This window comes from Cydia amplana, chromosome 18 (assembly GCF_948474715.1).
Source record: "Cydia amplana chromosome 18, ilCydAmpl1.1, whole genome shotgun sequence".
In the NCBI taxonomy this organism is placed as follows: Eukaryota; Metazoa; Arthropoda; class Insecta; order Lepidoptera; family Tortricidae; genus Cydia; species Cydia amplana.
Window position 1 is genome coordinate 1,645,168 of NC_086086.1, and position 15,281 is coordinate 1,660,448.

Genomic DNA, 15,281 nt, shown 5'->3' on the forward strand with positions numbered 1-15,281 from the left:
ACATCGTCGACAATTTTATGCAAAAAAGATACTAAATATCTCTAAAATAATGTAATTTATCTAACTTGATATTATTTTAGATCATGCCCTATTAGTATTATGCTGTGTACATTTCCCCGGATCGGGTAAGTGTTGTGAATCTTTGATCTAAGTTTCTTATGGGAATAATGTTACGTTGTATTCTTTTATACTGTTAACTAATCTGTTCTTTCCTGACTGCTTCATCCGTGAACACTAAAGAAATGCTAAAAGGTTAACATTCCTGATATTTCTTTCCTTGCGGGCCGGATGACGCAGTCACCGTTGTGTGCATATTCTAATAAGACCAATATTGCTAGGGATCAAGTCTGGGGTTGACTCTGAAAGCCCACTAGCCTGTACTACCCCGGGTTGCGCTATGCGCATGCTCCACAATCTGGAAGGTTTCCATTCCGAGCTGAGGATCCTGGACCACAGTGCGGAGCCTTCTTAGAATACTCTGGACCTGCGACTTCGATGCTTGCTTTGTTCAGCGGAGCCATCTACAACTGCCCGCCTGCGAAGTAGAGTCTCAGGAAACTGCCTCCGATTAAAGACTTGTTTCATTATTTCATTCTTGCCGGCTCAGTTATAAGGACTCACGGCCCTAGCTAACTTATTGTAATTCTAAATACCTAATATTAATTAACTTTTCTAAATTAAACTTTCATTTCCTTCCTACCTCTTTCCAACTTTCATTTCCTTCCTACCTCTATCCAACTTTCATTTCCTTCCTACCTCTTTCCAACTCTAAATGCGACGCTAAACGTCACATTGGCGCCCATACTAGGTTTAACTGAGCTGAGCACTACCGAAACAAGTCTTTAGCATTTTTTTTAGTTTTCACTGATGTTCATGTAGGTTCATTACTTTCATTAGTCATTCTAGTTTTTGTACAATCATATCTACCTAGTTTAAGTTTATTTTGAGCAGTTCCTTGGTACGTGGTTATCTTTATCTGTTCAATTTTGTTTTTTTGTTACTATAAAGTAGCTTCTACTATCCTAACAAATTTGCAAACGACGTACTATGAAACTTAAACTGTTTTTTCTACCTATGTAATCCTGTAACCTGTGTAAAACCTGTGTAATCACAACACTCACCTAATTCGTGTGACCATGGCTTATCCTATTAAGTTTCTATCTCTGCAAAAAGCCGAATTAGAATATGAGGTTATTCTAAGGGGTGGTTCAGCTGGCTTAGTACAAAATCTTCGAAGCCAGATTGTAAAATTAAACATACCACCTGAGGATATTTTAGAATATCACTTAGAACCTGCGATTGATCTAGATGGTGTCAAGGATAGTCTTTCAAAGTCTCAGACTATGTTGTCATCCTTAAAGTATTAAAATTCATTTCTTCCCTTGTTGCTATCTCTACGTCTATCTACGTCTATAGTCTAATTCTGTAAAACTACCCTCATGAAACTCGTACTTACTAACTAAACCGCTATCATATTCTTTGAATTTTCTAATTACTTATTAGGTACAATTAATTTTTTATTAACCCCTACCGGTTAATGAACTTCTACAAAGTTCGAAAAATTAATTTGCCATTATCCCCTACCGGTTAATGAGCTGTTTGCCTATTATATTAGGATATAAGACTTCTACAAAGTTTTATAAAAAAGAATAGTATGCGGAACAACTTGAATACTGAGGTTTAGAGTTAGACTAATCAACATCTATTAATAGTTATATGAGAGTATTTTATACTATCATAAGTAAAATACTCAGCCTGTATGGACGCAAAAACACTGTTCTATAGTGTTTATTGCTTGTTTGTCTGCGTGTTGTATGAATGAAGAGGCATTTTGTGTGTGAAGCCTGATTGATAACTTGTATTTCTATTAAGTAATAGAGACTTAGCAGCGGATTTTCTTAGCAAAAATCCTAACCTAAAAAGGGGGGTATGTAACGGTTTGCTATAAAACCTCGTTTGCGCTAAGCGTTTTGTGCTGGCGGATTGTAAAAATTTAGAAAACATTTTCAAATAGTTTTCAGAAGTCTGTCACTTGAAGAAAAATAATGACATCGTCGACAATTTTATGCAAAAAAGATACTAAATATCTCTAAAATAATGTAATTTATCTAACTTGATATTATTTTAGATCATGCCCTATTAGTATTATGCTGTGTACATTTCCCCGGATCGGGTAAGTGTTGTGAATCTTTGATCTAAGTTTCTTATGGGAATAATGTTACGTTGTATTCTTTTATACTGTTAACTAATCTGTTCTTTCCTGACTGCTTCATCCGTGAACACTAAAGAAATGCTAAAAGGTTAACATTCCTGATATTTCTTTCCTTGCGGGCCGGATGACGCAGTCACCGTTGTGTGCATATTCTAATAAGACCAATATTGCTAGGGATCAAGTCTGGGGTTGACTCTGAAAGCCCACTAGCCTGTACTACCCCGGGTTGCGCTATGCGCATGCTCCACAATCTGGAAGGTTTCCATTCCGAGCTGAGGATCCTGGACCACAGTGCGGAGCCTTCTTAAAATATTCCGGACCTGCGACTGCGATGCCTGCTTTGTTCAGCGGAGCCATCTACAACTGCCCGCCTGCGAAGTAGAGTCCCAGGAAAGTGCCTCCTATTAAAGACTTGTTTCATTATTTCATTCTTGCCGGCTCAGTTATAAGGACTCACGGCCCTAGCTAACTTATTGTAATTCTAAATACCTAATATTAATTAACTTTTCTAAATTAAACTTTCATTTCCTTCCTACCTCTTTCCAACTTTCATTTCCTTCCTACCTCTATCCAACTTTCATTTCCTTCCTACCTCTTACTAACCCTAACTGCGACGCTAAACGTCACATTGCCACTTACCCATTTAAGGCTCCGTTAACGATTTTAGAGCCAAAATGTAAAATTGATAGATTTAGTCGTTGAAATTGTACTCCTTTTGTTACGTAATATCTAAATAACAAGTATTGGTTTCTATTAACATGTCTTCTCATCTTGCCTTTTAATAATAAGGTCCCGAGCGTGCGTCACCGGCAATATATGACGAGAAGGGGCAGTTTTTAAAAATTCATCCAGAAATTATAGTTATAAATTATAAAAAATTATGTATAAGAACAGTTTCAGGAAATGTTGTAGATTGTTTAAGTCTCAAAATTACGTTGAAATTAAGTCGATTTTCACGAAAAATGTTCACTTGTTTTGAAGTAATTTCTGGTGAAAATTGATTTCGTCTAACTTTCATTTACTCTAGTTCAATATCATATAATAAAAATGTAGTCTATGCAAGTTGGAGTACAGGATATTTGTAGTACAAAATTACCATTTTTAGCAGTCCAACCTTTACGAAATTTACAAATAAGATCGACTAAATCAGTGCTTTACGCGCGTTTACCTAAACGTCCATCAGAGAAAAAATCATTACTAATTTAATGAGTCAGTTTTCAAAAAAATTATCTGTACAAATGCAAGATAAGAAGACGTGCTAATAGATACCCGTACTTGTTATTTCTATTACGTAACAAAAGGTGTACAATTTCATCGACTAAATCTATCAATTTTACATTTTTGCGTCTAAAATCGATACCGGCCTCTTAACAACACAATACATTAAATAACTAAGCTAACATAAGCTTTAAAGTTTAAAGAATAGTGGCATACGACCACGGCTATCCTCTGAATATCTATAATTTAAAGATAATAAATATAAAATATTTTCTAAATGCGATTTCGAGATGAATTTTTTTCTTGTTTCATACTTTTAAGAGCGCAATTTTTCAGTAGTCGGGTTTTAGTTTTTGAACTTATTTTTGAAGTGAAAACTTCTTTAGCGGCGCTGGGCACTTTTTGAGGTGGGGAAAAAATGATAAACTCGAGACAGCGTAAGGCGATTACGTGACCGTAAGGGGCGTAAGGCGATCACGTGACCGTAAGCCCCGTAATTTATGGTGGCCACTCATAATTTAAATGCCTTTTAAATCAATAAAGAAAAACTCAATGTTATTTGACATTGTAAGTCGGGTGACAATGCAATATTATGGTACCATCGAGCTGATCTGATGATGGAGACAGGAGGTGGCCATAGGAACTCTGTGATGAAACAACGCAACCTAATTGTGTTAGGGGTTTTTAGAATTGTCTCGATGAGTATTAGTTGTCTGTCGTAAGAAAAGTACAGTCAGCGATAAAAGCTTGTACCAAAAATGAAATTTTTGCCAAAAACTTATTTATTTTAGTATGAGGGCACCTTCGGTGCCCGGCATTGCAGTGCGACACGTACGTCGGGCTATGCCCGACGCATTTAGTATGAGGTGCCTGGTATTGTCGTTCGCCACCTACGTCGAACTACGCCCGACGCATTAGTATGAAGGGCACCTTCGGTGCCCGGCATTGTAGTGCGCCACGAACGTGGGGCGACGCCCGACACATTTAGTATGAGGTCACCTTCGGTGCCCGGTATTGTAGTGCGCCACGTACATCGGGCTACGCCAGACATATTTAGATGGTAGGCATTGTAGTGCGCCACGTACGTCGAGCTACGCCCGCAGCATTTATAGAATCCTGAGCGCTAGCGGATCCGAAATTCGTTTTAACCGCAATATTAATGTTTTATCGGGTAGGTACATGCAGGGCCGGATCTAGGGTAGAGCGAGTGGAGCGGCCACTCTAGGCGCCGGATGGCAAGGGGGGCGCAAAAATGGCAAATGAGAAAAAAGTTTTAAAAGACGCGAGCGTGGCGAGGGGGGTGGAAAATAAGCTTGAAAACTTCAACGAAGGGCGCCAAAACCCGATTTCGCTCTACCCTGATCAAGGGCTCGGGCCGGCACTGGGTACATGCAAGCAAAACCGGGGGCAAAAGCTGTACATATTGTATGTATGTACATATTTGAAATGTGCTAATTACGCTCTTTCAAATGATATATGACACGGCATCATAACCTTAAGGAATACTATCTTTCCCTACCTTAGTTTTTATTTTTATAATAATTGACACTGTTGTTTCTTTATTTAATAGGTATATATTGTAGTTTTTATGTATGTATGTATGTCTAGATGTATGTTTATGGTTGTATGTATTTAAGTATGTTTATCTTTATTAATGTTTTGTGTTGTTTGGTTATATTCAATTCGACTTTTCATATTTTTTATTTGCGCCACCTACCGTATAGGTATTCTAATTATTTTGTCTCCGATTAGGGCTTGCAAATATTCGAAACTTTCAGATATTCGAATATTCGACTTTTTCTGACGACGTATTCGAATATTCGAATAATTATTCGAATATTATAAAAAATAAGAAAAGGAACGAGAAATCGGTTTATTATCGTTTTATTCAAAAGCATATATTGCTAAAACTAAGGATATTTAGCAGAAATCCACTTAATTGACTAGATTTTATCATCCTACTATTTATAAGATGCCCACACTTATAAAAACAAGTAAAACGCCAAAATTAGACGTATTTAATATTTCTAGATAAAACTTATTATAAATGCGTCGTTACGTGAAATAATATAACTTTAACGATCCAAACACCTAGGTATGTAAGATATTTTTTTTAGTAGGTAATTATTTTCCGATTTAAATTAACTTGTAATCACTCAGAGGCCTGTAAAAAGGCCTTTAATTTCATTGTATTTTGATTCTTTATTGACTTTATTTATTTTGGCAAGTTATTATCCCTAATGGTCGGCTAATTATATAATATTGGAATATTTAAGGGAAAAAGTTAGTTGAGTACTGGGTGGATTATTCGTCACCTAAAGGTGCATGGGTAGATTACCAAGTTGGGCAGGTTTGGTATGATTACATTTGAGAATTGCGATAAGTGGCAAGGTTTAGACTTCAAAAATTCGCTTAACGTACGCTTGTACTGAATAAACAGAATGACCCTTTAACTTAAAACTTACGCACCGTAAAAATAACATACTTTTTGATTTCGTTTTCTTTTAAATTGAGTTAGGTTTCACTGTATTCACGAAGTCTATCGAGATGAATATAGTAAAAATATTATTTCCTTCGTATTTGGGTACCTACCGTTCCTCATTCACTGTAAATACCCGTAAAACACACAGAAACTGTAACTACAGCGGATGACATAGATTTTTTTATAGTAATAAAAAATATTCGAATATTCGAAACCTGAGCGGCCGAATATTCGAATATCAAAACAGGTCGAATATTCGACAAATTCGAATTGCAAGCCCTATCTCCGATATCCAAAGGTTGTCTGGAAGAGATCGCTCTTAAGCGATAAGACCGCCTGTTGTTACCTTTATTGTCTTTGTTTATGTTATTGTACATTTATTGTAAACTACGTGTATGTGAGGTGTGCAATAAAGAGTATTGTATTGTACTTCATTTAATTTTTTTGTTCCTGACTTTATGACCTCTAGAGGGCGCCATGATCAATTTATTGTGACGTTATAAGCCTATAACCAGCGGACAATCAAGACAATTCGAATGACACATCATTTGTCAAGTTATAATGCGTACTTTTGAAGTTATGAGGGAACAGATGAACATACATACATACATACCCACATACATAAAGGTCAAAATCATAACCCTCCTTTTGCTTTGCCGTAGTCGGGTAATAACATCATGAAAAAAAAAACATGTATTCATAGCATAATTTTTATTTATAAGTGATAATAATAATAATAAATAATAAATCAGCCTTTATACGTCCTACTGTTGGGCACAGGCCTCCTCTCATGCGCGAGAGGGCTCGGGCTATAGTCCCCACGCTAGCCCAAAGCGGATTGGGGACTTCACATACACCTTTGAATTTCTTCGCAGATGTATTGCAGGTTTCCTCACGATGTTTCCCTTCACCGAAAAGCTAGTGGTAAATTGATATTTCATACATAAGTTCCGAAAAACTCATTGGTACGAGCCAGAATTGAACCCGCGACCTCCGGATTGAAAGTCGGGCGTCATATCCACTCGGCCACCACCATTTATAAGTGAATAACAAGTAAATTAATAAGTGCATAACCTAATATGGAACAAGTAAATTAATAAGTGCATAGCCTAAAAACAAATAAATTGATAAGTACATAGCCTAATAACAAGTAAATTAATAAGTACATAGGCTAATAACAAGTAAATCCTAATAACAAGTTCTATTCTACAATATTGAGATACAATTCTATTGGCTATATTCAACAACATCATACGAATAAATTCTATTGGCTATAATATTCGATCTATGCCCATGTTTCCTGGGACGGCACATAGTTGAATATGGGGTAGCCATAGTGATAATTATAATACATTCATTAATGCTAGTCTTACTAAAATCTACATATGTTTCTAAAAATGTATTATACTTATCGCCAATTGGCAAACACGACATTAAGTTTAGCTTATTAACTATCGGTGTATCCTTAATTTTTTCTAAATTTACTTCTAATCCTAATTGATTAGTTGTTAAGTGAGTAGTCGGTGATGTCAAGTCTGGTGAATAATCATAGACTATGGCTCTTAATTCTAATAACCACTGTTCTTTAGCATACTGTTCTAATAACTCACGATCATTATTGTCTTTGTTTTTCACTTCACTTTTTGTTATAATGTTTTTCAAGTGGTCTTCCCACATGTCATGATTGTTGTCTTTAGTAATGCAGAATCTCTGTGTGTAATGTTTTCTCATTGCTAACTCCACCCTGGCCAATTCTGCGACGTCATCTGCTGGTGCTGGTTGGGTGATCTGCATGTAGTGTAAGCGTTCTTCTATTTGTGCCTTCAAATCCTGCAGGTCTGCGATGTACTTGGGCTCTAATTGTGGCTCTTCTAACTTGCATGTGATTGATGCGTCTTGAAGTTTTCTGAGTCTTTCTTCGTAGACACGGCGTATCAAGACTGGTCGGTCGTAGAAGTGGTACTGCCGACACGACAACTTGAGCAACTTCTAATGTTCTTCACAATATTTGAATTTCATTGACACATATTTTTTACATGGTTTGTCCCAAGTATAGGCTGAACATATCAGTCCCACAAAATTCCCAAAGTTACCATCTTTTCAAATGCCAAAAACTACCTGCAAGTCGTATCAGGTAACAGTCGTATTAGGTAACAAGTCACTGTGGGATTGATTGATGTTATCGAGGATGCCGACACGTGGCCTAAGGCCTAAGCAGGCCACACTTATGGATCAGAGACTCAGAACAGGGTTCTTGCATCTGTACTGATATGATTGAAGCTCGCCGTGGGTTATGTGATTCTTCCAGACGCCATTGGTTATTCTGGTTTCGCTCAGCAAGTAAATGGGCCACGTCTACACTTAGCCGTCTTCGTTCGAGTCACGTCCGTACTTCTGTATTCCTCGCAAAAATACATGAAAAATAAAAATTGATACAGAAAGCAACTTAAGCAACAAGTGTCAATACTGTCAATGTCACTGATAGATGTCACTGGAAAAACCGATTATTTTTGAGCTGTCAAGATCTCATGTCAGAACGTCACTACTAATTTTGACAGCTCCCTTAAAAAAAAGAATGTCTCTGGTTTTTGGCTTCCAATTATTGGGTCGTACATTATTGGGTCGGGCTTTCTCGACCTGTACCAATAATGTTCAGCCCAATAATTGAAAGCCAAGGGACTCAAATTAGTGGACGCGAATTATGGGGTCGTACATTGTTGCCCTGTGAAAATAGTGGCTTCGTATTATCGCCCCGGACCAAACTTGCGCGGACCGAGAATGCTCAACCCAGGAATGTACAGCCCAATAATCCGCGTCCATCATGGACGCCAATTATTGGGCTGTACATTCTTGGGTTGAGCATTATTTGGTTGTGTATTAGTGGCTCCCAATTGCATCAGCTTTTGTCAGGGCTGACAACGTCTCAACAAAAAGAGCAGTTTGTTTTTATTGCGCACTTTATAATGACACGCATTTTAATACCATGCTCAAAAATTATTTGTAGTTTAACTTTCATATAAAACGCCTTTTAAACGTCTAAATTCATACATAACCTCAAAACATCGAATTTCGCCATCAAAAATAAAATTAACTAATTAATTAACTTTTCTAAATTAAACTTTCATTTCCTTCCTACCTCTTTCCAACTTTCATTTCCTTCCTACCTCTATCCAACTTTCATTTCCTTCCTACCTCTTTCCAACTCTAAATGCGACGCTAAACGTCACATTGGCGCCCATACTAGGTTTAACTGAGCTGAGCACTACCGAAACAAGTCTTTAGCATTTTTTTTAGTTTTCACTGATGTTCATGTAGGTTCATTACTTTCATTAGTCATTCTAGTTTTTGTACAATCATATCTACCTAGTTTAAGTTTATTTTGAGCAGTTCCTTGGTACGTGGTTATCTTTATCTGTTCAATTTTGTTTTTTTGTTACTATAAAGTAGCTTCTACTATCCTAACAAATTTGCAAACGACGTACTATGAAACTTAAACTGTTTTTTCTACCTATGTAATCCTGTAACCTGTGTAAAACCTGTGTAATCACAACACTCACCTAATTCGTGTGACCATGGCTTATCCTATTAAGTTTCTATCTCTGCAAAAAGCCGAATTAGAATATGAGGTTATTCTAAGGGGTGGTTCAGCTGGCTTAGTACAAAATCTTCGAAGCCAGATTGTAAAATTAAACATACCACCTGAGGATATTTTAGAATATCACTTAGAACCTGCGATTGATCTAGATGGTGTCAAGGATAGTCTTTCAAAGTCTCAGACTATGTTGTCATCCTTAAAGTATTAAAATTCATTTCTTCCCTTGTTGCTATCTCTACGTCTATCTACGTCTATAGTCTAATTCTGTAAAACTACCCTCATGAAACTCGTACTTACTAACTAAACCGCTATCATATTCTTTGAATTTTCTAATTACTTATTAGGTACAATTAATTTTTTATTAACCCCTACCGGTTAATGAACTTCTACAAAGTTCGAAAAATTAATTTGCCATTATCCCCTACCGGTTAATGAGCTGTTTGCCTATTATATTAGGATATAAGACTTCTACAAAGTTTTATAAAAAAGAATAGTATGCGGAACAACTTGAATACTGAGGTTTAGAGTTAGACTAATCAACATCTATTAATAGTTATATGAGAGTATTTTATACTATCATAAGTAAAATACTCAGCCTGTATGGACGCAAAAACACTGTTCTATAGTGTTTATTGCTTGTTTGTCTGCGTGTTGTATGAATGAAGAGGCATTTTGTGTGTGAAGCCTGATTGATAACTTGTATTTCTATTAAGTAATAGAGACTTAGCAGCGGATTTTCTTAGCAAAAATCCTAACCTAAAAAGGGGGGTATGTAACGGTTTGCTATAAAACCTCGTTTGCGCTAAGCGTTTTGTGCTGGCGGATTGTAAAAATTTAGAAAACATTTTCAAATAGTTTTCAGAAGTCTGTCACTTGAAGAAAAATAATGACATCGTCGACAATTTTATGCAAAAAAGATACTAAATATCTCTAAAATAATGTAATTTATCTAACTTGATATTATTTTAGATCATGCCCTATTAGTATTATGCTGTGTACATTTCCCCGGATCGGGTAAGTGTTGTGAATCTTTGATCTAAGTTTCTTATGGGAATAATGTTACGTTGTATTCTTTTATACTGTTAACTAATCTGTTCTTTCCTGACTGCTTCATCCGTGAACACTAAAGAAATGCTAAAAGGTTAACATTCCTGATATTTCTTTCCTTGCGGGCCGGATGACGCAGTCACCGTTGTGTGCATATTCTAATAAGACCAATATTGCTAGGGATCAAGTCTGGGGTTGACTCTGAAAGCCCACTAGCCTGTACTACCCCGGGTTGCGCTATGCGCATGCTCCACAATCTGGAAGGTTTCCATTCCGAGCTGAGGATCCTGGACCACAGTGCGGAGCCTTCTTAAAATATTCCGGACCTGCGACTGCGATGCCTGCTTTGTTCAGCGGAGCCATCTACAACTGCCCGCCTGCGAAGTAGAGTCCCAGGAAAGTGCCTCCTATTAAAGACTTGTTTCATTATTTCATTCTTGCCGGCTCAGTTATAAGGACTCACGGCCCTAGCTAACTTATTGTAATTCTAAATACCTAATATTAATTAACTTTTCTAAATTAAACTTTCATTTCCTTCCTACCTCTTTCCAACTTTCATTTCCTTCCTACCTCTATCCAACTTTCATTTCCTTCCTACCTCTTACTAACCCTAACTGCGACGCTAAACGTCACATTGCCACTTACCCATTTAAGGCTCCGTTAACGATTTTAGAGCCAAAATGTAAAATTGATAGATTTAGTCGTTGAAATTGTACTCCTTTTGTTACGTAATATCTAAATAACAAGTATTGGTTTCTATTAACATGTCTTCTCATCTTGCCTTTTAATAATAAGGTCCCGAGCGTGCGTCACCGGCAATATATGACGAGAAGGGGCAGTTTTTAAAAATTCATCCAGAAATTATAGTTATAAATTATAAAAAATTATGTATAAGAACAGTTTCAGGAAATGTTGTAGATTGTTTAAGTCTCAAAATTACGTTGAAATTAAGTCGATTTTCACGAAAAATGTTCACTTGTTTTGAAGTAATTTCTGGTGAAAATTGATTTCGTCTAACTTTCATTTACTCTAGTTCAATATCATATAATAAAAATGTAGTCTATGCAAGTTGGAGTACAGGATATTTGTAGTACAAAATTACCATTTTTAGCAGTCCAACCTTTACGAAATTTACAAATAAGATCGACTAAATCAGTGCTTTACGCGCGTTTACCTAAACGTCCATCAGAGAAAAAATCATTACTAATTTAATGAGTCAGTTTTCAAAAAAATTATCTGTACAAATGCAAGATAAGAAGACGTGCTAATAGATACCCGTACTTGTTATTTCTATTACGTAACAAAAGGTGTACAATGTCATCGACTAAATCTATCAATTTTACATTTTTGCGTCTAAAATCGATACCGGCCTCTTAACAACACAATACATTAAATAACTAAGCTAACATAAGCTTTAAAGTTTAAAGAATAGTGGCATACGACCACGGCTATCCTCTGAATATCTATAATTTAAAGATAATAAATATAAAATATTTTCTAAATGCGATTTCGAGATGAATTTTTTTCTTGTTTCATACTTTTAAGAGCGCAATTTTTCAGTAGTCGGGTTTTAGTTTTTGAACTTATTTTTGAAGTGAAAACTTCTTTAGCGGCGCTGGGCACTTTTTGAGGTGGGGAAAAAATGATAAACTCGAGACAGCGTAAGGCGATTACGTGACCGTAAGGGGCGTAAGGCGATCACGTGACCGTAAGCCCCGTAATTTATGGTGGCCACTCATAATTTAAATGCCTTTTAAATCAATAAAGAAAAACTCAATGTTATTTGACATTGTAAGTCGGGTGACAATGCAATATTATGGTACCATCGAGCTGATCTGATGATGGAGACAGGAGGTGGCCATAGGAACTCTGTGATGAAACAACGCAACCTAATTGTGTTAGGGGTTTTTAGAATTGTCTCGATGAGTATTAGTTGTCTGTCGTAAGAAAAGTACAGTCAGCGATAAAAGCTTGTACCAAAAATGAAATTTTTGCCAAAAACTTATTTATTTTAGTATGAGGGCACCTTCGGTGCCCGGCATTGCAGTGCGACACGTACGTCGGGCTATGCCCGACGCATTTAGTATGAGGTGCCTGGTATTGTCGTTCGCCACCTACGTCGAACTACGCCCGACGCATTAGTATGAAGGGCACCTTCGGTGCCCGGCATTGTAGTGCGCCACGAACGTGGGGCGACGCCCGACACATTTAGTATGAGGTCACCTTCGGTGCCCGGTATTGTAGTGCGCCACGTACATCGGGCTACGCCAGACATATTTAGATGGTAGGCATTGTAGTGCGCCACGTACGTCGAGCTACGCCCGCAGCATTTATAGAATCCTGAGCGCTAGCGGATCCGAAATTCGTTTTAACCGCAATATTAATGTTTTATCGGGTAGGTACATGCAGGGCCGGATCTAGGGTAGAGCGAGTGGAGCGGCCGCTCTAGGCGCCGGATGGCAAGGGGGGCGCAAAAATGGCAAATGAGAAAAAAGTTTTAAAAGACGCGAGCGTGGCGAGGGGGGTGGAAAATAAGCTTGAAAACTTCAACGAAGGGCGCCAAAACCCGATTTCGCTCTACCCTGATCAAGGGCTCGGGCCGGCACTGGGTACATGCAAGCAAAACCGGGGGCAAAAGCTGTACATATTGTATGTATGTACATATTTGAAATGTGCTAATTACGCTCTTTCAAATGATATATGACACGGCATCATAACCTTAAGGAATACTATCTTTCCCTACCTTAGTTTTTATTTTTATAATAATTGACACTGTTGTTTCTTTATTTAATAGGTATATATTGTAGTTTTTATGTATGTATGTATGTCTAGATGTATGTTTATGGTTGTATGTATTTAAGTATGTTTATCTTTATTAATGTTTTGTGTTGTTTGGTTATATTCAATTCGACTTTTCATATTTTTTATTTGCGCCACCTACCGTATAGGTATTCTAATTATTTTGTCTCCGATTAGGGCTTGCAAATATTCGAAACTTTCAGATATTCGAATATTCGACTTTTTCTGACGACGTATTCGAATATTCGAATAATTATTCGAATATTATAAAAAATAAGAAAAGGAACGAGAAATCGGTTTATTATCGTTTTATTCAAAAGCATATATTGCTAAAACTAAGGATATTTAGCAGAAATCCACTTAATTGACTAGATTTTATCATCCTACTATTTATAAGATGCCCACACTTATAAAAACAAGTAAAACGCCAAAATTAGACGTATTTAATATTTCTAGATAAAACTTATTATAAATGCGTCGTTACGTGAAATAATATAACTTTAACGATCCAAACACCTAGGTATGTAAGATATTTTTTTTAGTAGGTAATTATTTTCCGATTTAAATTAACTTGTAATCACTCAGAGGCCTGTAAAAAGGCCTTTAATTTCATTGTATTTTGATTCTTTATTGACTTTATTTATTTTGGCAAGTTATTATCCCTAATGGTCGGCTAATTATATAATATTGGAATATTTAAGGGAAAAAGTTAGTTGAGTACTGGGTGGATTATTCGTCACCTAAAGGTGCATGGGTAGATTACCAAGTTGGGCAGGTTTGGTATGATTACATTTGAGAATTGCGATAAGTGGCAAGGTTTAGACTTCAAAAATTCGCTTAACGTACGCTTGTACTGAATAAACAGAATGACCCTTTAACTTAAAACTTACGCACCGTAAAAATAACATACTTTTTGATTTCGTTTTCTTTTAAATTGAGTTAGGTTTCACTGTATTCACGAAGTCTATCGAGATGAATATAGTAAAAATATTATTTCCTTCGTATTTGGGTACCTACCGTTCCTCATTCACTGTAAATACCCGTAAAACACACAGAAACTGTAACTACAGCGGATGACATAGATTTTTTTATAGTAATAAAAAATATTCGAATATTCGAAACCTGAGCGGCCGAATATTCGAATATCAAAACAGGTCGAATATTCGACAAATTCGAATTGCAAGCCCTATCTCCGATATCCAAAGGTTGTCTGGAAGAGATCGCTCTTAAGCGATAAGACCGCCTGTTGTTACCTTTATTGTCTTTGTTTATGTTATTGTACATTTATTGTAAACTACGTGTATGTGAGGTGTGCAATAAAGAGTATTGTATTGTACTTCATTTAATTTTTTTGTTCCTGACTTTATGACCTCTAGAGGGCGCCATGATCAATTTATTGTGACGTTATAAGCCTATAACCAGCGGACAATCAAGACAATTCGAATGACACATCATTTGTCAAGTTATAATGCGTACTTTTGAAGTTATGAGGGAACAGATGAACATACATACATACATACCCACATACATAAAGGTCAAAATCATAACCCTCCTTTTGCTTTGCCGTAGTCGGGTAATAACATCATGAAAAAAAAAACATGTATTCATAGCATAATTTTTATTTATAAGTGATAATAATAATAATAAATAATAAATCAGCCTTTATACGTCCTACTGTTGGGCACAGGCCTCCTCTCATGCGCGAGAGGGCTCGGGCTATAGTCCCCACGCTAGCCCAAAGCGGATTGGGGACTTCACATACACCTTTGAATTTCTTCGCAGATGTATTGCAGGTTTCCTCACGATGTTTCCCTTCACCGAAAAGCTAGTGGTAAATTGATATTTCATACATAAGTTCCGAAAAACTCATTGGTACGAGCCAGAATTGAACCCGCGACCTCCGGATTGAAAGTCGGGCGTCATATCCA

General features: G+C 36.7%; 1 protein-coding gene across 1 annotated transcript in view; it reads right to left on the bottom strand.

The window, feature by feature from the left end:
- Positions 1–1,191: 1,191 nt before the first annotated feature.
- LOC134656563 (zinc finger protein 252-like) overlaps positions 1,192–15,281 on the bottom strand; it is a 40,733-nt gene continuing 26,643 nt past the window's right edge. The window contains exons 15-16 of the mRNA XM_063512120.1: positions 7,398–7,874; positions 1,192–1,263 (exon numbers count right to left, since the gene is read on the bottom strand). Coding sequence (XP_063368190.1) covers positions 1,192–1,263; positions 7,398–7,874 — 549 coding nt within the window. The remainder of the gene's footprint in view (positions 1,264–7,397; positions 7,875–15,281) is intronic.